Source organism: Periophthalmus magnuspinnatus, chromosome 22 (assembly GCF_009829125.3).
Source record: "Periophthalmus magnuspinnatus isolate fPerMag1 chromosome 22, fPerMag1.2.pri, whole genome shotgun sequence".
In the NCBI taxonomy this organism is placed as follows: Eukaryota; Metazoa; Chordata; class Actinopteri; order Gobiiformes; family Gobiidae; genus Periophthalmus; species Periophthalmus magnuspinnatus.
This window is the reverse complement of record NC_047147.1, coordinates 6,895,686-6,920,932: the sequence shown is the minus strand read 5'-3', so window position 1 is coordinate 6,920,932 and position 25,247 is coordinate 6,895,686. Positions and strand designations below refer to the sequence as shown.

Genomic DNA, 25,247 nt, shown 5'->3' with positions numbered 1-25,247 from the left:
GTTTGTTGTTTATGTACGTGGGTGGGGAAGGCCAAGTGCAATAAGAATCTATCAATACTAAGGCTATTTTTACACTGTTTATTGTCTCTACTTAACTGAACCATCACGACTTGTGCATGTGGTGTTTAATCATAGAGCTAATTGCCTGTCATCATTCATTAAGTCTCACTGGGCATTTGATTGCAATTATTAAAACCATTAAAAGATAATGTATGTGACTATTTTGCATTTGTGGCTTTTTCCTTCTGGGAGTATACCACTGTCTATGACCATGTATGTCAGATGCCCTTCCCAAGGAAAAAATATCCTCCTTATATATTTGATGTCACCTTTGATAATGGATATTTATTTAAATAGGCAAAACATAAAATCAAAATTGAATTATTTAAAATAATTAAATAGAAAAATGTGACACCATATAATAAAATATGAGCAGTAATTCAAATATTTTGTCAAGGTTGGGACTGGTACAAATAGTATACTCACTTCTGACTTTTGTAGATTGTATGTTTTGTTTACTTTTAGAATTTTGGTATTTTAGAGGTTGAATTAAAAATTAAACAGGAAAAGGAAGGAGCAGCAGTTAACCAAAGTGAGTTAGATGGATGAAGACAAACTTTTTTGAGTCAATGTTTTATTCTGAGGCTTTTAAAAGAAGCTAAACCAAAAACAGTGACATGGAGAGAAGTGTGAGGGAGGGAGGAGGGAGGGAGAAACAGAGGGAGGGAGGGAAAGAGAGAGGGAGGAGATAGATAGAGAGAGAGAGAGAAAGAGGGGGTAGCTGTAAAACACTGTAAACAGTGTTTACACTGTAAACAGTGTTTTACTGCAGCAAAAAACAAAATGTTCCACGATGTACCTCTGGCATTTATAATTCCACACAATCTGCCAGTTTAAATGTATTACCAATCAGTTAGTACAATACATGACACTGCACTATCAATGGCAATGAACACCAACGTTTGGCCAAGATCCTATAATGCTTGGCTTGCTGAGTCAAGGATAAATGTAGATCTTCTATATCTTTTTTTTTTTTTTTTTTTTTTTTTTTTCTTGCCAAAGATTTCAAAGTATCTGAGTTACGTGGAGAATAACCAACCAAGTAGTTGTGATTGAGGCTGTGTGGGGGTTTAGGTGAGATTTGATCCAGCAACCCTCTGGTCAGTTACAGCTGCAAGACTAAACCTAAGTGTTACTTTACTAAATCTAAATGGTAAAAAGTTATTATAAATCAGATTGTCCACAAGAAAACTCACACTACACTATGAGATTGCAAATAATATATTTATGGGGACAGTTTTATATGCTTACTTTCAACTGATTTTAGTTAAAGGATCTGGCAACCGAAATGAGGCTGATTTTTCTTTCTAATTGGAAAATTGTCTTGAGAACAAGTACAGGCCATCATGTACAATGTTTTTGTAACTAAGAACAAATCAGTAATCAATACTTGATTTGAACATGTCTACCTTTTATCTGGTGACACAGATGCCCCAGGTCATGTTTATTAATTTGAAATCAAAATTTTACATACTGTCCCTTTAAATACGTGAGCATCTTTATTTTATTTTCAAAGGAAGAATTATGGCTACTCCAGCCTTTCTCCTCCCCCGCCTTTTTCCTCCCCCATCTTTCACCTGTGTCTATGTATGTTCTGCACTGGTGACTCTACATGCGGAGAGTGTACACAGAGTACACAACTTTTGATCTCATATTTGCTTCATCTTATGAGATCAAAAGTTATGTACTCCATGATATTATAATATATAATGCCAAAATGGATGTATATTGTCAGAAAAACAAAACCATAAAGCTGTCACAATTTTATTAACCTGCCCTAACCTGTGCCTTAAACATGATTACTGTCTTTGGCCTAAAACAGAACACTGGATTACAGTAACCATTTATTTTAATCTTCATCTCATGTGAATTAAATGGAGAGAGATTTGCTGCTTTGACTCGTATCTCATCCCTGATTAACCGGCTTTGCATAACAAAAGAGAAAAAGAGAGCACTGATGGAGAAATAGTTTAATATTCACAACAATATCACAACACACAGTGTCAGTGTAAAAACTCCTATTTATATTAAAGACTATAGCAAAGGGTTCAGGTAAAAATACATGAAAACATGGACATTTACAAGTGTACAAATATGTTACACCAAATCACGACAGCTACGCCTTTCAAAACACAATATAAAAGCCATTAAAGCCATGGAATCACATTGTTCTCCCTTAGATTACACAGAACTGATCAAAATGGTCACAACTCCATTTTTCATGGCTTTTGATTTTGGGAACATTAAAAGTAAATCTCATTGTCTTATGCCTGTTAAGGTCACATGTGGTTTCAACTTATTCAGCAGCTAGGTCATTTTAAAATTTTACTTTATTTTGTTTATCTTTTGTGATGTTATGTCATAATATATGGAGATTGAGGTGGTAATCTACATTTCATATATCATTTATGGACACAACTGCACAGTCTGAACCATCAAAACATAAAGTCCATAGCACAGCTATAATACAACACACCTCAATAGTAAATCCCAGAGTCCCACTTACAGAGATGAATGGGTATTGTCCAATTACAATGAACCATCTTAGAACTAACTGTAATAGTTCACATTTTAAGTTCACTTTCACGTAACAAGCTTTTAGAGATTCGCCACTGCCAGTAACTTGTCACTTTACATTCAGATGTCGCCAACTTTACGCGCACTCCTGTTGTCTTGAGCCAGTTTGATTAGACTCCACTGCCATCTGCAGCATTTTCTCGTCTTTTTCCCACGGTACTGGGTCATGCTCATCTTCTACGTGAGTATTTCTGCGTCCTGTCCAAAAGTGTTCCAAGTCTGGGAAGGTTTTATCTTTGGCGTTGGAGGACACTTCATTAGAACACGCCTCTGCGCCATTTCCATCTGGTTTTACGCACAACTTGCACACAGTTGTTGGTGCATGTTTGCGTGGTCTGCAGGTAGCTATGTACCAAAACGATACGAGTCCCTGGCGCACGTCGTCGTACATTGTCATAAGGAGCACGGGAAAGACCGAACTGCAGGTGTAAAATAAAACATCGGCGAAGATTAACAACCCCACGGGCGGTCTGTTGAAACCGAGTCGTATCCAGGTGAAAGTCCCCCACTCTGGTAAAAGCATGAGTCCCAGCGCGCCACTCAGACACAACAAAACAAGTGTAACTTTACTCTGGTGTCGTGGATTTGGTGCGTTATTGACCGCACCGTGGAGCGTTTTGGTGTAGTATGCGAGCGTAAAGATGACTGGCACCACAAACACCGCAGTTGGGTAGATCTTGTAGAAGAGACTCATAAACTCAGAAGCGCACACGGGCATCTCTGAGACGCAAATGACCTCGTCCAAACTGTATGGCACCAGAGTAGCGAACAGCAACTGTGGTAGAGAAAACAACACAGCGACGAGCCAAACGAACACAAGAGCTCCGTGGATCCAGGTAGCATTTTGGAAGCCATCCTCTTCTTCCCCCATAAAAGTATGTTTTGATCTGGTTGTCGCGGCTAAAATGAGAGTTTTGGCAACTATACACGAGTGCTGAAACCAATCCGTGGTCTTGCACACGAAGCTACCCAAAGTCCATATCTGTTTATAGTAGGTGACGGCGCGCACTGGAGCGCACAGTAACAAGATGAGCAAGTCTGTGGACGCGAGAGAAGCGAGGAGCGCCTTTACTTCTGAGCCTCTTCCTTTTCTGAAGTCACGGATGAAAACCAGCAGCACCAGGAGGTTACACAGAGCTCCACAGACGCACACCCCGATCAGGACCACGGGGATGGCGGTCCTAATGTTACTGTTTCGGAGCAACTGCAGCCCCCCCACGAAATCAAAAAGAGTCACGTTAGAGGGCCGCTCGATGTCCATCTTCTGTCCAAAAGTTCAGTCTGCTCTCCACTTTTTTGGGTTAATGTTTGCAAGACAACGGGAGCTGTCCTGGTGCTGAAATGCTCTCGTGCGTAGCGGATGTGGCTGGGAGGACGCGCGCAAATGGGAGCGTAGACTGGCAGGTGGGCTATTTCAAGTGCTGCCATTTAGCGTCGTCAGGCACTCACGTCATTTTAGTGGTATGGCTCCAGGCAGCAGCCCAAATGTGAAAGCAGCGTCACAGGCAGGAAACTACCATCGCTACTTAGTAAATTATGTTACTTAGCCTGTACTTTATTTTTCATGTTGGTCTTGAATGAGATTACATTTCGATCAGAGTTAGCAGAAGTCTATTTTTGTACATTTTTGTTTGTTATTTGGATTGGATTGAACTTTCATGGGTTCTGGTGTATGCACCATCTTTTGTTTGTCAGAAACAAAGAAATTAAAGGTTGCTTATTCTGTTAGTTGATGACATATTTATAGGTACAGTATGTAACTTTTTAGAAGTGGCACATCACCTGCATGATTCCATATAAACAGAAAAGTAAAACCATACTTTGGAACATTCTCCAGGGGGATATTATAGCCAAAGGAACAATATTTTCACAGAAACAATTACAAGGCCTTTCTCCAGGCGAGGCAGTAAGAAAGGACACGTGTTTTGTTTTTTACAGTGCAATAAACATAACCAAAATGAAAAACAAAAACAAAACATGCTTTTATTTTTGTCTATTTAAACTTTAATAAGACTTAATAAGAGGACAAATCAGATCCAATGTGGAGCCAAACTTTGAACTGTGAAAGACAATTTTCCTGTATTTGGAAGAACGTTTCTCTATCTCTCTCTTAAATGCCAAATGCTTTGAGCTGTGTTCAAACACTTTTCCATATGACGCAAATATAATTTAAAGGGCATTTCCATTTGCACTTATTACCGAGACCTCCATGTCCTGTTTAGCGACTTTAAGTGCATGGTAGCAGGTTCTTGCTGGGGGATAGGTTGGAGGAGGGTGGAGAGGTGGTGGAGAGGTGCCCACTCAAATGCTGTCACCTTCCGCAGCCTGGGTTGCTAAGAGACGACAGTATGGGGTTATGAAGATGTGAGCCGTCCCGAATCGCAAATACACGCACGGACCCAGAGCCCCTTTTAAAACTCTTCTACTGAATAAACGTCTATAGTGGCATGTGATTGCAGCCAGGAAAAGACTCGGTGGTATTTAGAGGGAAGATATAATGGTGCACACAGGGGGAGCTGGCCTCACTGCATGCAGTAATCAGGGGTAATTGCCATGTTCTGGTCTATGAGAGGAGGAGAGAGAGTTAGTCTTGATTCACCTCCCCCTGAAATGAGCACTGTCTGTTGCCATAAGTGTAAGACTTTAATAGGAATCTCTGGATACATTCATCTGTCTATATTCTATGCACTTGTATTTGTTAAAAGCCACAGATAGTGAATAATTTTATTTTGAAAAATGTAAATAAACAGCTGAGATATTCAACACTTCCACTTCTTTGAGTCATGATGTTTATGTAGAGCAAAGCCAAATACAAGGCAGCCAAGACTACAAACTTTTCTTATGCTATACAAAGATTTGTAAATCATATTCATGGGTTTCAGAGTGATGACATGTTATTACGCTGCCATAACAGTTAACAATTCAAAACAAAATGTATCTTTTGAATAGTCCACTGTCAAAATGGTACTATATAATGTAATGCACGAATTATAGACTGTAAATATAAATGGACATATCTAACCTGCTAGCCACCGTGTTCCAAATAGGAAGTGATCATGGGCGCACTTCCAGCTCTATTGACTCTGGCTCCAGTTCACTTTACATTTGCAAACTCCCACCCCTCTCTGTAACTGCTGCTGTCAGGCTCCTCATTTTGGTCATAAAATGTTTGCATTAACTTGCTCTACATGATCCTGTTATTTTTATTTCACCATTTTGGTTTTGTTGTCTGTCACTTTTCTTTTACCATCTGCCTAATCTTATTCCTTTATCTTCCGTTAAAACATAGGCAAAGTTAAATAGTATGTTGAGCAAACATTAAACTAATAATTTGGTGCTGATATTCCCAGAGTAGTGTGACCGTTCAATAATTAGTAAAAGCTTTCGACGTCGCTATGTTGCTGCTGAGTGGCAGTCTTTTTCATGATTCTAACGTCTGCGTCACTGAAAGTACGCCTAATGTACTGTATGTGCCTGTCAATAAACAGCGAACAGCATGGGATCTGTCAATAACACACATGTGGAGAATGATACACCATAAACACACACACACACACACACACACACACACACACACACATATAAACAGGACTATTCCAAGTCTAAAAGTGAACTACATCATTTTCACTGTAGTTCTAGACAAAAAAATTATGCAAAGGAGGTCAAAAAAGTGGATTTGAAAAGCCTAATATATTCTACTATCCGTCTATTAGAGATCACCAACAAAGTGGCCCTATCTCGCAATTGTTGAAAAAGGATAATAGGGAGACAGTGGTTCAATCAGGAGGCACTGGAGTTCTGTAATCAGTAGTTTTACACTAGAGTGATGGAAGAGTCAATTAATTGTATAACCAAAGAAACTGCAAAGCTACATGTACGAAACATAATATTTGTTCATCTAATAGAAACAATAGGAAAAATTCTCCAGATAAGATAGTCCTTTGATAGTAAAGAACTGTTTTTACCTATGCCGACCACTTGTTTAGCACTCCGACACATTAAACTGGTAAATATATGCTGTAACACTGAGCTTGAAGTGTGATTCTTGGGTTAAAATAGCAGTAGTCTCATGTTGGACCACATTCACTTCACAGTTGGGGCCTTCTAAACATGAATGCTTCTTTTTAGCCATCGCCTACATACCTCGCAGTGTGTGTCCAGTGTCCACTGTGTAATTTTGAGCTTATTTTAAACCCACAACCAACAAAGATATAAGAGCAATGCCTTCAACTCTTCCTCTGTCTGGCCCAGAGGCAGCATGTTAACAAAAACTCAAAAGCTTGTCCAGTCTTTTGAAATATAGAAAATAAAAGGACCAAACGAGGTGCTTTTTGACCGTGCTACGCCAAAGCTAAAAAGCAGACCATGCCATCACAAATTTCTGTCCCAGAAGCTGTGGTGCATAAAAGCTTTCTACAGTCTGAAAGCTGACAAAGCCTGTTTTTGTGTTTGACATCATTCAACAAGAGCAGAGGTAAAAGGTCTTCTCAGGTAACCAAAAGATTGACTTGGAGTGGAGTGGAATGAGGCCAGGATAAGTCACAGCTGTGAGTGATGATGCATGGGTCAGCTGGGTGCAGCACAGTCGAGTCTGGGCTACTGGATTCACTGGATGGAGCAGTAGTCTTACATTTATGTCTACAGCTGACAAGATGAATCTTCTGTGAGACATGCCAGCATAATTGGACCATACACTCAAAGCTAAACGCACTGCAAATGTTGAATAGTTTGATTTGAATTTCCATAAGGCTATAGGCCTATTGTGCTGGGATTCCTTGTGCCAAAGATGCATAGTTTTCTTTGTATTGTAAAATGTACTGTGCATGTGGCATAAGTTTAGGCCTCTACAGCATTATAGACCACAAAAGCAACGTGTAATGCAAATATTATTGTAATCTCAGTGCTGAGAAATAACTAAATACATGCACCTAAAATACATATATTTTGAATACTAATTTTATGTAACTGTATCCCGATATCGTTACTTTTTCATTTGGTGGAATTCAGAATGCACTTGGCAGCACTTGACCATGCAATTTTGGCCTTGAACTTCATAGTATTGATGAAAAAAAAAAAGAAGAAAGCACCACTCTTGCAGTGTATGTGCGTGCAATTTTCGTGCAGTTAGACATAAATGAATGCATAACAAACAGTGCACCAAAAATCAAGTTGCTGTATATGTAGGCCTGTCACAATATACAATGTTAAGTAAATATAGACGATAATATTGAAATTTTATTCAAACCTCTGCAACTCAAATCTTATCATAGTACAAAAGAAAATAACAAAAGACCCAAACTAGTGCAAAGATAAACTATCATGGTAAATAATGACCCTCAAAATTGATTGTTCCATCTATATATAACATATATTGAACATTAACTATAGTAATTATGATGACAGGACTAATTACATGTCAAGTTTTTCCCCTATAATATAATGCAACTTCATGTAATAGTATTTTAAGTACTCAGAATACAGTACTCTGATTGGACCTTTTAACAGAATACACACAAAATACATTTGAATGCAGGTATTCAGTATTCTGTAACAAAACATATTTTCAAAGTATCCTTTCCATTCTAGGGGCTCCCCACTCTGCCACTAGGGACACATTTTTTGTATTTACCGATGGCAAGAATTTATTTATTTTCTATTGTCCTAGCCATGGGTCAAGTGTCCACAATGAGGTTTAAAGGAAATGAAAGTTATTTATGACAACAATTTATTTTGTTGGACTGTTGGTAAACAACACTGAAAACTTATACATGTGCCTATCAGAAAATCTTTATGAAACGAAAACACCTATGTACTTCAGTCTCATTCTATTCTAACCTAGCACAAACTTTCCAACACACATTGGTGAACACTGTTATCTCTACACAGCCAAAAATATCCAAATTAAGCTAATGTTGCAGATACTTCCAAACCAGATAGACGGGCCCCTGGCATTGTACGGGTTGCCCATTTCTATAGAGAGTTCATTTCAAAAAGAGAGGAATTATGTTTCTCCTTTTATAGTAAAATCAAGGCAGGGTACGTCCCTCACCGTCACCTGGGGACCCATCTCCAGACCATGAGTTAGACTTAATCAGGACAACCTTAACGGAAAAATGTATCCTATTGTTTCCAATGACATAAACTGAACTAAAATCATTTGTCAATTACCAATAATAATCAAATGCATTTTCCAGGGGTTATTCAATTTAATTACACTATTGTTAAGACAGAATCAACAGAATCAGCTTTGATTGTTTATACTTCGGCATCTTTGGCACATAAATCCTTATGTTATCTTTAAGTGCCTCATCCTATAATGCATCTAGACAAACCAAGAGCTTTTTCAAATCAACTTGGTCCAATACGATCCCCAGTTTCCACGACAACCTGTGGAAAGGGGCCCTTGACTTAAAATTGGTGCTCTAAACGTGTGTGTTCCATGCATACATCACCAGTGGAGCTGCAGGAAGGATCATTATCCTCATCAGCACAGTTATGTTCATTTAAATCAGGCCCCACGCAAAGGGATAAATGACTCCTCTCAGTGAAAGGGCAGACTCCCAGCCTGCAAAAAAGCTAATAATTAATGTTTTATATAGTGCAAGTGAGAGAGGGCGATTCACTAGACATCTAGACATTGTAGTAGTAATACAGAACTTACACTACAAAGAGCTATTTAAAGGGGGTTGTATTAGAAGCTTACTAACTAAGAGGTTTGGCCCATTTTTAGTTATTATTCCTTTTTGCACTGTGGATTCCTACTGAGCCTCCCCACTGTACATCACCTTTAATAGACTGGCAAGACTTAAGTAAGAATTATTCACAAATTTCTAACCTAAAAAATACATTTATAGTATATATAATTTGTCAGTTATACACTGACTGTTAAGTGGGTTACTGATTGTGTTTTTCTATGATCTGGCAGTAGGTCAGTTTCATGGGATGATGTGACATTTACCCCACTTCCTGAATGCATTAAAGGCAAATTTGGGGTTTTGAAGTGGAGGAAGCAGCACTGTGTCCTAGCTGAAAGTAGTTGCTAACTGAAACAAATAATAATACAATAATTTATAGACTTTTGATATTCTAGTTTATACATGTGTGATAAAGTGTTTGGGCTCACTTAAAGTTGTATTAATAGTGTATTAATGTGTGTATTTTATGTGTTATGCTATATGATCCAGCCCATACGTGGAGAAAGACTAGTTGAGTGTAGAGAGGAAAAGTAAGTAAGCAGAGAGAAAGAGACTGAGAAGGCTAATCGTGAGATATATAAGGACTTACACCCATACAATTAGTGTAAATTGTTTTCCAAATATTAATAATTTTAATGCTCACAATGCCTAAGAATTTGCAACATTGAGGACATACAGTCTTGAATCAAATGAAAGTTGCTTCTGTGTAAAGGTATAACTCTTACCTTGTCTCATTACTTTGGATTCACTATTTGTGGATCAAACATCCTGAAGCTGTGGCAGAATGGGAGCAAATGTCTGCACTCTAGTAGGCTACAGCGTCTGCTGAACAGAAAAACACAGAGGAGCAGAAGATGAAGATGAAAAATGTCAACAACCATTTTACATTCAAATATATTAGAAAAATACAACATAATTCTGCTGTGTTGTTCAACCATTGATACCAAATTGGTCTGACTGTAAATTAATAGTCTATATCCATGGGTTTTATTTAGACCTAGGCCTACTTTACCTTCTATGCTTAATCAAATGCAACTGCCTGCAAAGAATTGATAGTTTTCAGAGTCTAAATTGCGATTATGTCATACTCCCAGAATGGGGCCAAGAGCCAGTTTCCCCAAATGATCACACTGCATTTTGTCAGGAAATATCTAAAATGTAAATGCACATATGTTGAATCCGATTAGTTCTATTTCTGCCTAGACCCAAGAACTCACTGTATTACAACAAAAATCTGCATTTTAACAATATTTGTTTTAGCTGCTGCCCATTTATATTAAATAATATTGGCCTATAAAATGTTGTGATGACATCTGAACACTAACAAAACCCCAGCCTACTGGGTTAGGGTTGTGACATAAAGCACGTCTGGGGGGGAGAAATTGCTGCTACAATTCATTCGTGACCTGGTTTTGCTATGTGGAAACAAGTCAACAAACATCTGTTTCAGGTTTGACTTTAGATGGTGCACAGAACAAACATACAAAAATTGAAAGAACGGCGCTATCTTGTGGCAACGTGAGGAAGTACAGCAAGTGTAGGACAGCTAGTTTACTGGAAGTTTTTCATAATTGTTTTTCGCACATTTTTTACACAGAGGTTTGAAACAGTACTACGCTTTTTAACGTTTAGGTCCCATTTCGTCAAATTTTATATCCTCTTGTCACTTATATACTTAAATAGTGGAAAGGTATAACTTGTGCATGAATCTAGGGTCAGTGTCAGTGTCATGATTATCACTGCAAATAAAGTTATCACCAAAACAACCTATACGTCTCTATATGTACAGGTATGTAACGTATAATGCTGTTATCTCTGCCTATGGCCGTCGTCCAGTCCATGTGCGAGGATTAAAAGAGATTAGAGACAGATGTCAACCAGAAATCGAGATCCGATCTGCCGTTAACCGTAGAGGGCAGCAAAGGTGACGCTTTCAGGTCAAGATTAGCATATCCCGCCTCCTCTGCTCCCCCGCGTTATTATTGGTTTATTTTTTGATTGACGTTGCTGTTATCCAATCAGGAGTCAGAATCAGGCTGGGCTATGGTTGTAGGCTAAACCGCTGCGCAGATGTGTGTGTGTGTGGCAAGAAGAAGGTTTTAAAGCGAGGAGGAATAGCTGGGGATCGCACGAACTACTCAAACTCTAAACACGAAAGGTAAGTTGTAGATAGCAGCGTTTAAACGTAAAATTAGTTTGTTTGATTTGCTCGTTTTTTTTATTTCATATTTTAAGTGGTTCATAACGTGCTAGCAGAGGAAGCAGCACTATGTCCTAGCTGAAAGTAGTTGCTAACTGAAACAAATAATAATACAATAATTTATAGACTTTTGATATTCTAATTTATACATGTGTGATAAAGTGTTTGGGCTCACTTTAAGTTGTATTAATAGTGTATTTTAGTATTAAACACAGGCAAACTTCTCTCATTATAGATTCATGTGCGTTTATTTCCTTGTTCTTCATTTTCTCCTTGCCATATTTTTTGGGGATATATCAAACTTATCTGTAGGACGAGTTAACCACGGTTGTTTAACTATCTTGAAATATTAATGAAGAACTACCAAGGTGATCTGTTGAGAGGTAGACATTTAGAGGTCATTCATTTGGCTGGGCTTGTCAAGGTGGTTTTTGAACATAACACGCCCCCTTTGAACACCCTTTACTTGTGTATTAGTTTGCACTATGCACTGGTTCTGTGTCTATATCTACCTATGTAATAATGCAATGGCTGCTAACATGAGACTTTGCTCCTTTGGCTCACTTCTGTGCTGAAGTTTCTCTTTCACCACTGGAAAATCTTGTGAAATCGTTCCCCATGACTGCAAAAGACAACAGATTACTCCTCCAGTGTTTCTGTATCAACAATAGAAAGGTTTAAGTTGTATTCACTACAGATAATTCTAGTTTTTTCATTCAAGCCTAAATCCTACGAGCTGAGCGACCATGTTTGGTGTTTTTAGCTGATAATAAAACAATGTCAAATGGCGACGTGATTAATCAATGACTAGTTTATTCCTCAACCTTGAAATCTCATGTTTCAGAGGAACAGGCTTCCTGTTTCAGAGACCAAGGCTGCAGCTGCACAGTCTATCACACAAACTACGTCTTATTCAAAGCTTCTCAAGCGGTTCTTTCTAAAGTGAAACAAGCTGAATACTGGTCTTTTCCATGTAACAGCCACTTTCACTTTCACTTTCTAATAGAGATTTCTAAATCCCTGGCTGAATCTAATGTTATTTCTTGGTGCTTTCTTTCATTTTTACATTCACTTCATCTCTATTCACTTCATCATCTATATTCTAACTACATAATAGACAAAGCACATAACTGACACACGTATTCCAATATTATGTGAAGTTTGGAATGAACTGGTTTGTTGAGCTCATTCATTCAGAAACACTGCAAATAGTAAGATTCGTCATAGCATGCTGGGTTTGCGTTCATTGTTGCCCTATGTTTTTTAATTGTGTTATGATGTATTACAAATATTTAAACATGCTTAATAACAGTAATTTATTCATTTTACTAAAATGGAGCAAAGGATTTTTAGGTTTTGTTGCATATCCTTTTTAGTAATGTAAGGAACTTAGATGCAATCCAGCATTTTCTAAGACTTTTTATATTATGCAATGTCACACAGTTATAGATATACCCTCATAAGAAAGCTGAATCAGCTGTTATTATTTTTGAAAGCAAGTAAAGCAAGTGACTGCTCTACAAGGACAGGAACTTATGTGCACAAAGAAAAAAATCTGGAATTTCCTCAACAGAAGTGCCTTTGTGTCTCATCTTTTGAAGAACAAATACTTAACCCTTTCATTATCATTGATGCATAAGATGCATTTTCTTAAGAAATCACCGTAGTCAACAAAAAGGACTATTCATTTAATTATTATTATGTGAGGTTATTCTTTTTTTTAACCTTATAGCTTTTTTTTTCCATTTCCCCAGATGTCGTTCGCCATCGACAAGCTCTACAATGGCTACCTGCGAAAAAACATGCCAAGGATTGTGACCAAGGTCGAACCAAGAGAAATTGTTGTCCATCTTCCATGTCTGACTGATCATGACAGAGTGAGTTCTAAACTTTCTGTTATTGATGGAGAAATAAACATATAAACATATATAATTGGAATTACAATTTTTGTATCCATTATTTATTATTTGAATCATTTTTCTATTTTTTTAGTAAACAGCTTAAAAGTGCACTATGTAACTAACACTATATAATGCTATACTGTAGAACATTCCAGCCAAAGTGATAATATCTCCATGGAGACAAGAAGTGGTTAACCTTCTACCATAAAAGTTACATAGTTCACCTTTAATGTAGTTTTGTTTTTGTGTTTTATAACTATAATGTCATAATTTCTACAAACTATTTTAACTTCAACTTTCAAAATATTAGTGAAAAGCATTGTATGTTAATGTTCAGTATATAAATATGTTCCCAGGCCTGATCTGAAGTATGGCTTTATAAAACCATACATTGTCCAATTATAGGAGGTTATTGAGGCCAAAAGAGAGACCTGTGGCCGCTTTGATGCCATGGTGCGCCTGCTGGACTGTCTGAAGAGGCGGGAGAATTGGCCAGAGCAGTTCATTGCTGCGTTAGAGGCGTGTGAACATCGGACATTAGCAGCCGAGATCAGGGCTGAATACGACGCACTGAGAGGCATTAACAGTAAGCCACTAAGTCCATTAACCACCACTGTATATTACCAAGTGAGGATTGATAAGGAGACATGGTCATCACTAATGGGCTAGTTGAAATGTGGGAGTCAGGACGACGTAACTTTTTGACAGGCAACAATTCTCAAAAGATATTTTAACCTGGAAAATTAGGAAATTAATTTTAGTTTAGCGCAACACAAAACACTAGTTACAAAAAGTATGCATATATAAAATACATCAATAGTTTCTGATGGTCCAAAACCTGTTAATTACAATAACAAGAAATAAATTTTAGCAATGCTACTCGTTCAATGGTTTCTTCACTTGGCAAAATACACTTCCATTGTTGTTTTGTGTGAAATTGTGTGTATTTTTTAATGCTAAAGCTGCAATAATCTTATATTAGGGGATAACCCCACCATACAAGTTAATCCTCATGTATATTTTCATTATGTAATAGTAATACCTTGACATGACCAGCTGATCATCACAGAGTAAATTGCTTCCGAATAGATTTACATACATTAACGGATAACCTCCATGTTTACTGTGTCCTAGATTCCAACCCTCCTCCTACACCTCCAGCCGCTAATGTAGTCACGGCACATGTCCATCCTGCGCCATCTGCCCCACACCTGCCTCACCCCGGGCCCACAGCCAGTGCTCCGCCCCCTCAAGACGTCCCATCTAAGGTGCCAGAGACCCAGCCCATCCAGGAGACTGAAAAGCTTGATCCTCAGAGCAGTGCAGCATTGGCAGCAGCTCCTGTGATGGAGGTGAGTAAATACATTGTATGTTTATTTGTTTTGAAATTAGGATTGTAGAAAGTATCAAAAATCTAATACTAATCGATGCTAAACTGGTATTACATTTTTCTTGAATTTATCAAACCTAGACCACAGGGTAACATAAAGAACGAAGATGTCTATTGTTTTAAAAATAGCATTGTTAAAATTATTGTGGTTTATTGAAATTGGTATTTAGCCTATTCCTTAACATAAAAATTGAGTTAGAAATTTTAGTATTGTGACAGCAATGTTGTTACATAATTTGTTGTTACATACTTGCACTATGCAATAATTGTACAGCCATAGTTCTCTGTAGAGTTGTTAGTGGTGCTAGAAAAAACAAATGCTATATTGATATTCCCTTTTAGTGGCGTGCGTTTGACAATACAGGATTAAGCTGCTTTTGGCATGGAGTGGTGTAAAAGCAGCATGCATGATCCTAGCAACACAGCACAACAATGCTACTTTAATTACTCATGTCTCTTTGATACATTCTAAGCAAATTAACACACCATTTATTGGCCCTTTAAATAGAACTGAGTGCAAACATGGCCACAATGAAGGTTGCCCTGTGCACCATTTTGACTGTATTGAATAAGAGACCTCAGCCACTGGGCATCAGTCTGATAAGCTGATATGATTGAGTAGTGTGGAAAATACTGACTGACTTTTAAAAAATTTAAGCCTGTTTTAAAGCCTACCAGGTAACTTTTTATCCAGAAGATAGACTAAAATCAAAGCATATATTTGCATTATGGATGTTTTCATTGCACTAAAACTCCTTGGAAAACATGCATCCTGACTGTGAGTGGGCTTGCACCTCCACAAACCTGACTCAAACGTGACTTGGAAATTTATTGCTTTGGATAAAATGTTTTACCGTATGGCATGAAACATACATAGAGAATACTTTGAAGTATAGTTTGAACTTTCTATTTTCATGGTGAAGTGCCGCCACCAAAAAGTGCAGTAGTGTTTTATATTAAATCAGTAGCTTATACTTCACTTTGTTTTCTTTATAGGTGACTGCTCCAGAACCCCCACAGGCCCAGACAGAGCCAGTTGTGGTCCCTCCTGTGACCCCTCCTCCCTCTCCTGATTCAAAGCGAGGTTCAGCCAATCCCTCTCCCCCTCCCAAGCAAATTATCTCCCATCAAGAACCAGAGGAAAACCTAGAACCAGAACCCCTCCCAGGTCAGGCTGTCCCAAATGAAACGATTAATCTACAACAAGAGCCTGAGGAAAATATTGAGATACCACAAGCTACTGACATTCAGTTAGTGCCATGTGAGGTTGACGAATCTGCGCAGACGGATACTATGGTGGAACAGTCTACTCCTACCCAAACAACTGTGAATGAAAATACACCAATCATTAATACTGTGAACAAGCCAATTGTAGCTGAACCAGAACCAGTCACTGTTCTTATGGAAGACACCACAGACGCTACAACTACAAATGCTGTAGAAAAAACTGCATTAACTACAACCATCATAGAGACTCCTATAGTGCCCCCTGCTGCCGTGGAGGCATCATCAGGCCGAAGTGCGTCTCCGTTGACAAACCTAGATGATCTGATCTTAACACCAGAAAAACAGCCAGTCCAAGAGACCAGACCAACTTTGGAAAATAAACAGCCTGCGGTCCCAGCCCTGAAGAAGACATCTGAACCTCAAAACGCACAGGTAACACGCACTACATTTTTTCATATTGTTTCTTGTTATTCATATTGTTACCTGGTTTATGTTTTGTTGTATGTAAGCTGTTTACTAATAATTTTAAATAATACAAATAGGTTTGGTAGCACACAATTACTGTACCTACCTCATTAAGTACACGTTCATGTATGTATAACTACAATGTAATGTAAAATGTAATTACCTGCCTTTACAGGTTCTTACAAAATGAAGTATAGTATTTATAATAATTGGTTACAGAATGTAGTAGTTCCACGCTAGGAATGGACCAATCATATCAACGCTGATACTGAATTAGATATCGGCTTTCAAAAATCGGTGCGGCCGATTGTCTGGACATATAAATTCATGTAATATGACTATTTACTTGTTGTAGTTAATTGAGAGATAAATAACAGCTACATACCACATTTGGATCAGTTTTGTCTTATTTTATTTTGTTCTCAGGAAATTAATGCTATTTTTAGTCTCTGCACTGGTATCGGTTGATATCGCGTTTTGGCAGATACTTAAGCCATAATATCGAAATTAATATGGGAACTGAAAAAGCTGGATCGATGCCTATTTCACAAAGGTCACATGACACAAGATTCCCCTATCAATAATTCACATATATCTATTTTTACTTTTTCTTTCAGGTTGTCGTTCCCCAAGAGATAGAAGTTCCTCCCAGGCCTCCTGCTGACCAGGTTAACAGTGGTGCTGCTGTATCAGAAGATGAGGATATCTTCTTCAGTAAACCTGGCTTACTCGTCAGTGTTGAACCTCCAGATCAAAACAACACAACTATACGCCCTCCCAGTCCTGAATCTGAACCATATTCTGGAGACAGCGGTCGCATAGAGATGAGTATAGATGTGGCAAATAATCACAATAAACCAGATAAGGAAGTTTCTGAGTCTCCAGCCTCCAGTCTCGAAGAGGACGATATCCAAGAACATGTTGGACATGTGGCAGAAGAACCATCCATTTTGAACAAGGAAAACACTGATAAACTAACTGAAGAAATTAGTAATGCTCCACCTGTAGCAGCCTCTACAATGATTTCTGACGTCTCAGCGAGCACTGATCCTGGGGAGTCTACTGCCCTGAATCTGAATGACAGCGAAGATCCCTCCATAGAGATGAGTGTACCAGCATCTACTATGATTTCTGAGACCACTTCTTGTCTAAATGGAGAGGATATTTCTGAAAGCCCTGCTCCAAGTCTGGACATGGAAGACATTCGAGAAAACATCGGGTATGTGGCAGAAGATCCCTCTGTTTTAAATCTAGTTCAGGCACCATTACATCAAATTGGAGATGGTGAATCAGATAGGGAATTTGAGGCTGTCTCGTATGGTGTAGGCCCTATTGAAAAAGTGGAGCAAGAAGCTGAGAACACCAATATCCAAACGCCTCTTATTCAAGGCAATGGTGAAACAACCAAAGAGATGGCACCTATCCCACCTAATTCGACCCCCTCCACTCATGATAATCATAAGCCAAATGACCCCCCAGTTGACCCAAAACAGCCTGATTCTGGAAAGACAACCCGTAGCCTAAACACCAGGTATATTATAACGGCAGCAGGAGTGGGCGCCTGTGCACTGCTGATAGCGTGGAGGTTTAAGAATTAGCAGTCTACTTAATACCTTTAAAGGAAGAGAAGATTAGGCTGCAAAAGAGGATCTGGAGGCTATTGGTGCCTTATTGTAGTCACTGGACTAGGCTCGTGTCAGGCAGCTGCTTAATAATTACCCATGGGAATTGCTGACTCTGCAGATTTTGTGATGATGTTATTAAGATGGACTGAGGAATGGACTAAGGGAGTAATTAGTAGAACAACAAAGAGAAATGTGTTTTATCATTAAAAAGGATAATTTTATTTTTTATTATCTTCAGAATAATTGATTATTATTTGATTTTCAAAGTTTAAATTCAAAGGTTTATAATATTAATATTAGTTTTTTATGGTCTTCAGCTGATAAGCACTTTATCCAACATTTACTGTCTGGTTATTTATTCATTTCATTGAATTGACCAACCATGAAAACATGTATGACTACGGTATATAATATATACAAATGTTGTCGATTTCAGATGAAATTTGTGGTACAAACTAATCTTAAGTATGTTTAACAATGTCTTAAAATATTATGCCAAAAATGCACATTTGAGGAAAGTCAAATCATTTAAGTCCTGGCAGGTGTTCCCAAATATTTAATTGTGTGAGTTATTATTAAATGCCTTCTCAAATTTCGAAGGAACCGTGACAGTCTTTCAGATGCTGTGGTTTCCTCATAAATTCCTTAAAATTTAGGTTATGTATTAACTGAGATGGTCACTTCCAAGTTGAACAATGCATCTGCACTTTGATGAAATTCCTTATAGTGTTCTAAAATTTATAAAATATAAAAAAGACAATCTCTTAGCTTAGTGACCTTGTACACTGTGTTTCTGTATTTATTTGTACAAAGAGATTATATATGTGTTTAAGAAAGTTGTAAAGCCTTTTCCTATTTCATTGTCTCAAAGAATATAGACTAATCAGAGAAATCATTGAGAAATAAATTTTAAAAAATATTTTTGTATCTGCTTGTTGTACGGGTAAAATCTGTGGTAATTATGGCAAGCATATAATTATGTTTATAACTTTGTATCTTAGGCACATACAACAGACCTGTTGACTACAATAATAGATAATGCAAGCGCTGTAATCTCTATTAAGTGAAGTCTTACTTGCTTTATGCATGTTTTATCTCTGCAGTGACAATCGATTAAATAAAGATTCTCTAAAAATTGTCTTTTATTGATTTTATTTGTGATTTTCAAGCAATATATCCTTTGGTTATTCCCAAACTCATCCCTATGTATGAGGAGCATCCATACAGAACGGTAACAGCGCAGGGCACACTCTAATACGTCCTTTCCAACGTCAATCATCCCTGCCCCGCCCACCACGCTGACAGCCGTATAAAAGCGACATGTACCAAGCCGTTACAGCGACACAGCTACTTAGGGTTAGCTAATTAGCCTTTAGCGTGACGGACATCGCTGTCCACACAATAAATGACCCTTGTTTGTAAACAAACGGCAGCATTTATGTGGCTTGGTGGTCATTTCAATGGCGTTTAATGGCCACCGCCGCGACGATGACATTATCGACGAAGACGAAACGCCCAAGAAGCTGCCGCGGTCCTCGAAGGAGATGCCCGGTTTGTGCAGGAGCGACCCCCACAATGAAGCAACTGCAGCCCCCGGACCGTCCACCTCTGAGCGGAGGACCTTCAACTCCACCGCGAGGCTTCGGTCGGACTCGGTGAAGAAAAGCAGGCCGCGTAGGTGTTTTGAGCTCTGGGTCTGGGCTTAGTCTATTTCTCGCAAAGCTCTGTTGTCTGTATACAGAAATGGAAGGCGTGCCTCACTAAAGAGGGCAGTCAGAATAAAGATCACGGAGAGGATTCTGGGGGAGTAGATCTTATATCAAGTGTTATTAAAATGCATTTATGATATTTGCGTAATTTTCCTCAGAACGTTATTACGGTGTAATATCAGTGGGGCTTGATGTCAGTAAATGGCCTGGACCTTTTTTGCAACAAGATGGCGTTCGCGGTACACACTGTACTAGGGCTGTCTGCTGTAATGAGACCTACATCCATGTTGTTCCCCGGACAATAAAAAAATGGAAATGCAATACATATTCTGAAATCATTAATATCAATATGATCATAATGAATTTGTGTGTTGATTTTGACTATTTGTGTTTTATTATTTTTGTTGCAGCTTTTCCCTGGTTTGGTATGGACATTGGAGGCACTCTTGTGAAGCTTGTGTACTTTGAGCCTAAAGACATCACAGCTGAGGAGGAGCAGGAGGAAGTGGAGAACCTGAAGAGCATCCGGCGGTACCTCACCTCAAACACGGCATACGGAACCACGGGGATCAGAGACGTCCACCTCGAGCTGCAGGACCTGACGCTGTGTGGACGAACCGGTAATCTGCACTTCATCCGCTTCCCCACCCAAGACCTGCCTGTTTTCCTCCAGATGGGACGAGACAAGCACTTCTCCAGCCTCCACACCACCCTCTGTGCCACGGGAGGGGGGGCATACAAGTTTGAGGGTGATTTCAGAACGGTGGGTGCATTTAAACATATTCATCAGGTCCTATTACTGTTTTATTATTGTAATATATGACAAATTAACACCAGATGCCTTTCTTCTTATTGATATTACTCTAAACGAGACCCTATAATCATCAATATTGTATTTCACTACATACAATACATGCACCTAATATTAAAATTAATATTGCGTTATTTGTAATACTGAAAATACACAGTGATACTAGTACAATTATACTATTTTTGTTATAATTTGTGTTAGTATACTGCATGTAGTTACTGAACAAAGAAAAAGCTTGTATGAGAACTAAACTCTGCATCTGATGATTTTCAGGTTGTTATTCTCTGAGTAGATGTGCTGTTACATTGTCAGTAACTTCCTGTTTTCTTACCCCCCGCCTCTGTTCTCCCTCCTGTTTCCTGTCTTGCTGCCCCTCCCCTCACGGATGTTTCTCTGCAGATGGCCGATTTAGAGCTGCACAAACTGGATGAGCTGGACTGCCTGATCCGCGGCGTTTTGTACATAGATTCGGTGATGCCCAGAGAATGCTACTACTTTGAAAACCCCACGGACCCAGAGCGCTGCGTGGAGAAGCCCTATCCCCTAGAGAACCCCTACCCACTGCTGCTGGTCAACATCGGGTCAGGGGTCAGCTTCCTGGCTGTTTACTCCAAAAACAACTACAAACGAGTCACTGGGACCAGGTAAATGTCAAACAAGGAGGGGGTTGAGGTGTAAACCTATTGTAATGTTAGACAAAGGTATTTCATGACGATAGACAAAGACAAAGATAGTTCAAGACAATAGACAAACAAATGTTTATTAAAAAAAAGAAAGAAAATAATTATCTTTTACGTGTAACACCTTAACTGTGTAGTAACAACTGCATCATTATAGCACTTAAGTTTAAAGTTCTGATAGTACCTATAGCCAGGAGAGTCCGGCAGATGGGACAAAGGGGACTGTCCCAGGCCCCAGGGTCTTAGGAGGTCTTAGGGTCTTCCTATTAATTCATATTAAATGGGGGGCCCGTGTCAGGCTTCTTGCCCCGGGTCCCCAAATTTCTGTTGATGGGCCAGTCTGTAGAATGTTTTAAGTTTTTCCTTTTTTTTTATCTCATCTATTTTACACCTACCGGTAAATAAAATAAATGTAACATAACAACATTACTGTTACAACAGTTCTTGACAAAAGTACTTTTTTTAACTTCACTAGTTCTTTTTAACTACGTATCTAGTTGTTCCCAGTTGTAAAAAGCTTAATGTAGGTTTTTTACCATACATTGTCATTGTTTGCAATATGTAAATAAATAAATGTGCACAAATGTTGCCTCACAAAACAACTCACTAAAAATAATTTACATTTGATTGTTCATCAGTAGATAGTGTGACCCCAGTGAACTCTGAACTCTTCAGATACTTGGTGCAAATAAGTTTTGGTCTTGAGTTAAACATGCGACATCTGCCTGCTGTCTGTGCTCTTACCAACATGTGAAAAGTAGCTGCATTTTTGGGTTACTAGTGACAAAATCCCTTTCTCTGCTCACAGTGTGAGGCAAAACGTTACTTAAGTCTGAATCTAAATCTGCTGAAATGGTGGATTTTATGTGTTTTTCTTAGTTTTTTTCACTACTTGGTTTTTCATGGGTGGTTTCTCAGTTGAACGATTTTCAAAAGAGACTTGTGAATTCTGAGATTTCCTTTGACAAAATAGGCCTCTGTTCTTTGTGCACTGAAAGAAATGCAAGAGTGGTTTATTTAATTTGAGACTCAGTGGAAGCCAGTGTTTTCACAAGTGTACAGTCTAACTTATAGAGGACATTTTGTTGGATTTTTATCTCTCATGTTTTCTTTGTTCAACAGTCTAGGCGGCGGGACCTTTCTGGGTTTGTGCTGTCTTCTGACCGGCTGCTCGACATTTGAAGAAGCTTTAGAAATGGCGTCCGAAGGGGAGAGCACACGAGTGGACAAACTGGTGCGTGATATCTACGGAGGGGACTACGAGAGGTTCGGGCTGCCGGGCTTTGCTGTGGCCTCGAGGTACATAATGCTTTTTTATAGCATAATAATTTAATATGGATGTACAATAGTAATCCCAACTGAGTAAGCAAATATGTTATCAACAGCCCTTGAAAGTTCCTACCAAGATTTGTTGCTAGTTTGACTGTTTTATCAGATTCTCTTGTGTAGTGCTGTAGTGTAATTTAGATTGCATACATTAGTGGTGCACTATGTAACTTTACTGGTAGGGGGTCCACTACCTGCTTGTCTCCATGGTGATGCTATTACTTTACCTGAAATGTTCTACAGTTTGGCAATAAATGTACTTATTTAGCAGTTTTTTTGTTGCGGATGTTTTAATTGCTCAAAAATACCTTGAAAAACATGCATTCTTACTGTGACTGGGGTCTCCTCTCTCTAGACCTGTAAGTTGAACTGGTAGCGTCCCCTTCATGTCTCTGTGGAGATAGACACGTTTAAGACAAGGATACAAGCAAGTGGCATACCTTTTACTAGAAAAGTTACATAGTGCACCGGTAATAAGCTTTTGTTGATATAAACGTTGAGAAACCTTGCAGAAGCCTTTGTTTCAAAATAGTTGTGTTTATTAAACATTTATATTTTTAAATAGTATGTAATTGTTTTTTCAAAAATAGTAAATATTTATAATGTAAATTGTGTGTTTGTCTCAGTTTTGGCAACATGATGTCCAAAGAAAAGCGAGAGTCTGTTTCCAAAGAGGACTTGGCGAGGGCCACTTTGGTCACCATCACCAACAACATCGGCTCCATCACCCGAATGTGTGCTCTCAATGAGGTCAGTGGGTCAGAGCTGAAACATGCAACTGCTCTCACTGTTTAGACGCTATTAAACTCTGTTGCCTTTTACATGGATATTGGATATATACTCCCCCCCCCCCCCCCCCCCCCCTCCTTTGCCATTTGAATACATTTACTTTTAGACTTTGCTGTGATGGAGGAATGTAAATGGAGTCTGTTGAGTGGAGCCAGTGTAGTGGAATAATTTCCTCTCTGCGTTCAGCCTCTTTACGGTGCTGCCTTGTGGCGTCTTGATCAAGCAGCATTGTACAGGGCTATGAAGGCGGACCAGGGGCTCCATCTGCCGACAAGCACTGCTCTGCCATGCTCTCCTACAACAGTGTTTAAGTTCTTTACATTTAGATTAAATTAAACAGTGCTAGGTTTGTTGAAATCATTGCACACTTCATTTTTGTGTTTTGTTCAGAACATTGAGCGAGTGGTGTTTGTGGGAAACTTCCTCCGAGTGAACACTCTCTCCATGAAGCTGCTGGCTTATGCTATGGACTACTGGTCTAAAGGACAACTCAAAGCACTGTTCCTGCGACATGAGGTCAGTGCTTTACACAGACAAACCTAAACCACATCACTTTTATTTGACATGTTTAAAGTCCCCCTGCTTCTGTTTCAGGGTTACTTTGGGGCAGTTGGAGCGCTGCTGGAGCTTCTCCATCCCTCTGAATGTTTGTGAATGAATCTCCCACCTGTCAATGCTGCAGAAACACTGAGCACTTTTGACCCAAGATGTTCTTTTGTTCTTTTACCACAAAGTTTAACAGCAGAGGAGCAGCTGCTGTGACTCAACCAAAGTTTGTGTCACATCTCATGGACTTTACCTCCAGTGGCCTTCTTTCATTCAGCCTGTGGACAGAGTTACTCATCACTGTGACAACCGCAGGGCCAAAGATGTTTGGTCTGTTGCATTACATTATTTAAATGGAGGTTTCAGAAGACAGTTATAAGACTGGAAAGTCCAAAAATGGACATGTGATACTTAATACTTTGATACTTGTGTTTGTATAATATTTACAGATAAGTTCTGCCACAGAATATGATGGTTTATTGCTACCCCTTGTGGCTGGATTCGATCATTTGAATTAACGAATTAATAGATTAATAGGCCTATTAAATATCTGAGTACGTTTTTTTTTCAGTTTTTTGTCCATTTTGTATTGAACCTAGTGCATGGTAAACTAGTAATAATATACAGTATGTATATTTCCACACTGGAGATTTGTATTTCTTTTTGTGTGTCATTAGCAATACATTGAATACATTTATCACTGTTGAAGTTTTATTTGACAAAATTATCTTTAATGTGTATTGTGGTTTCACAATAAATACTGCACTAATGTTGGGGTTCCCCCAATTAAAAACAAGAGCAGGTTTTAAGACAATCAGACATAACTTATGTAACTTAATACTGAGCTGCTTTAAATTTTAACCCAAAGCACATGTCTCATTGAAATGTTCCTTTTTTATAAGTAACGGGACCATCTATGAAAGTACTGTTGTCTGTTGGTTTTCATCTAAAGTGCCTGTCGTATTACATTTCTGCAAAAAAAGGATTGGATGAATGTCACCAAAAATAGATTTTCATACTGATGTTTTTAAAATAAACACTTTGGAACTTAAAGCTCTGTTCGTTTTGTTAAATAAATATGAATTCTTTCAACTTTGTGGGCTAGACAACTGTATGGTTGAGTCGAGTTTCAGCCGTTTGGTAACCATGCCAAACATAAAGTACTTTAACCATGGGTGTAGAAGTAAAGCTAAGAATATATTACTTACAAAAAACATGGTGATTAAAATCAGCATCCATTGACAAC

At 38.6% G+C, this 25,247-nt stretch overlaps 3 protein-coding genes across 3 annotated transcripts; 2 read left to right on the top strand and 1 right to left on the bottom strand.

The window, feature by feature from the left end:
• Positions 1-2,081: 2,081 nt before the first annotated feature.
• LOC117390042 (G-protein coupled receptor 151) lies at positions 2,082-4,144 on the bottom strand. Its single transcript, XM_033987687.2, has one exon. The coding sequence runs from the start codon at positions 3,896-3,898 to the stop codon at positions 2,714-2,716; it is 1,185 nt and encodes a 394-aa protein (XP_033843578.1). The 5' UTR covers positions 3,899-4,144; the 3' UTR covers positions 2,082-2,713.
• A 7,254-nt stretch (positions 4,145-11,398) lies between these two features.
• On the top strand, positions 11,399-19,280 carry mavs (mitochondrial antiviral signaling protein). The gene is made up of 6 exons (XM_033987685.2): positions 11,399-11,490; positions 13,287-13,409; positions 13,839-14,019; positions 14,568-14,785; positions 15,820-16,482; positions 17,133-19,280. The coding sequence occupies exons 2-6, from the start codon at positions 13,287-13,289 to the stop codon at positions 18,111-18,113; spliced, it is 2,166 nt and encodes a 721-aa protein (XP_033843576.1). The 5' UTR covers positions 11,399-11,490; the 3' UTR covers positions 18,114-19,280.
• Positions 19,281-19,458: 178 nt separating this feature from the next.
• Positions 19,459-25,051, top strand: pank2 (pantothenate kinase 2). Its single transcript, XM_033987686.2, has 7 exons — positions 19,459-19,814; positions 20,260-20,612; positions 21,060-21,304; positions 22,463-22,639; positions 23,293-23,416; positions 23,846-23,971; positions 24,050-25,051. Exons 1-7 carry the CDS (start codon positions 19,601-19,603, stop codon positions 24,107-24,109), a joined length of 1,299 nt encoding a protein of 432 aa, XP_033843577.1. The 5' UTR covers positions 19,459-19,600; the 3' UTR covers positions 24,110-25,051.
• The last annotated feature ends 196 nt before the right edge of the window (positions 25,052-25,247 follow it).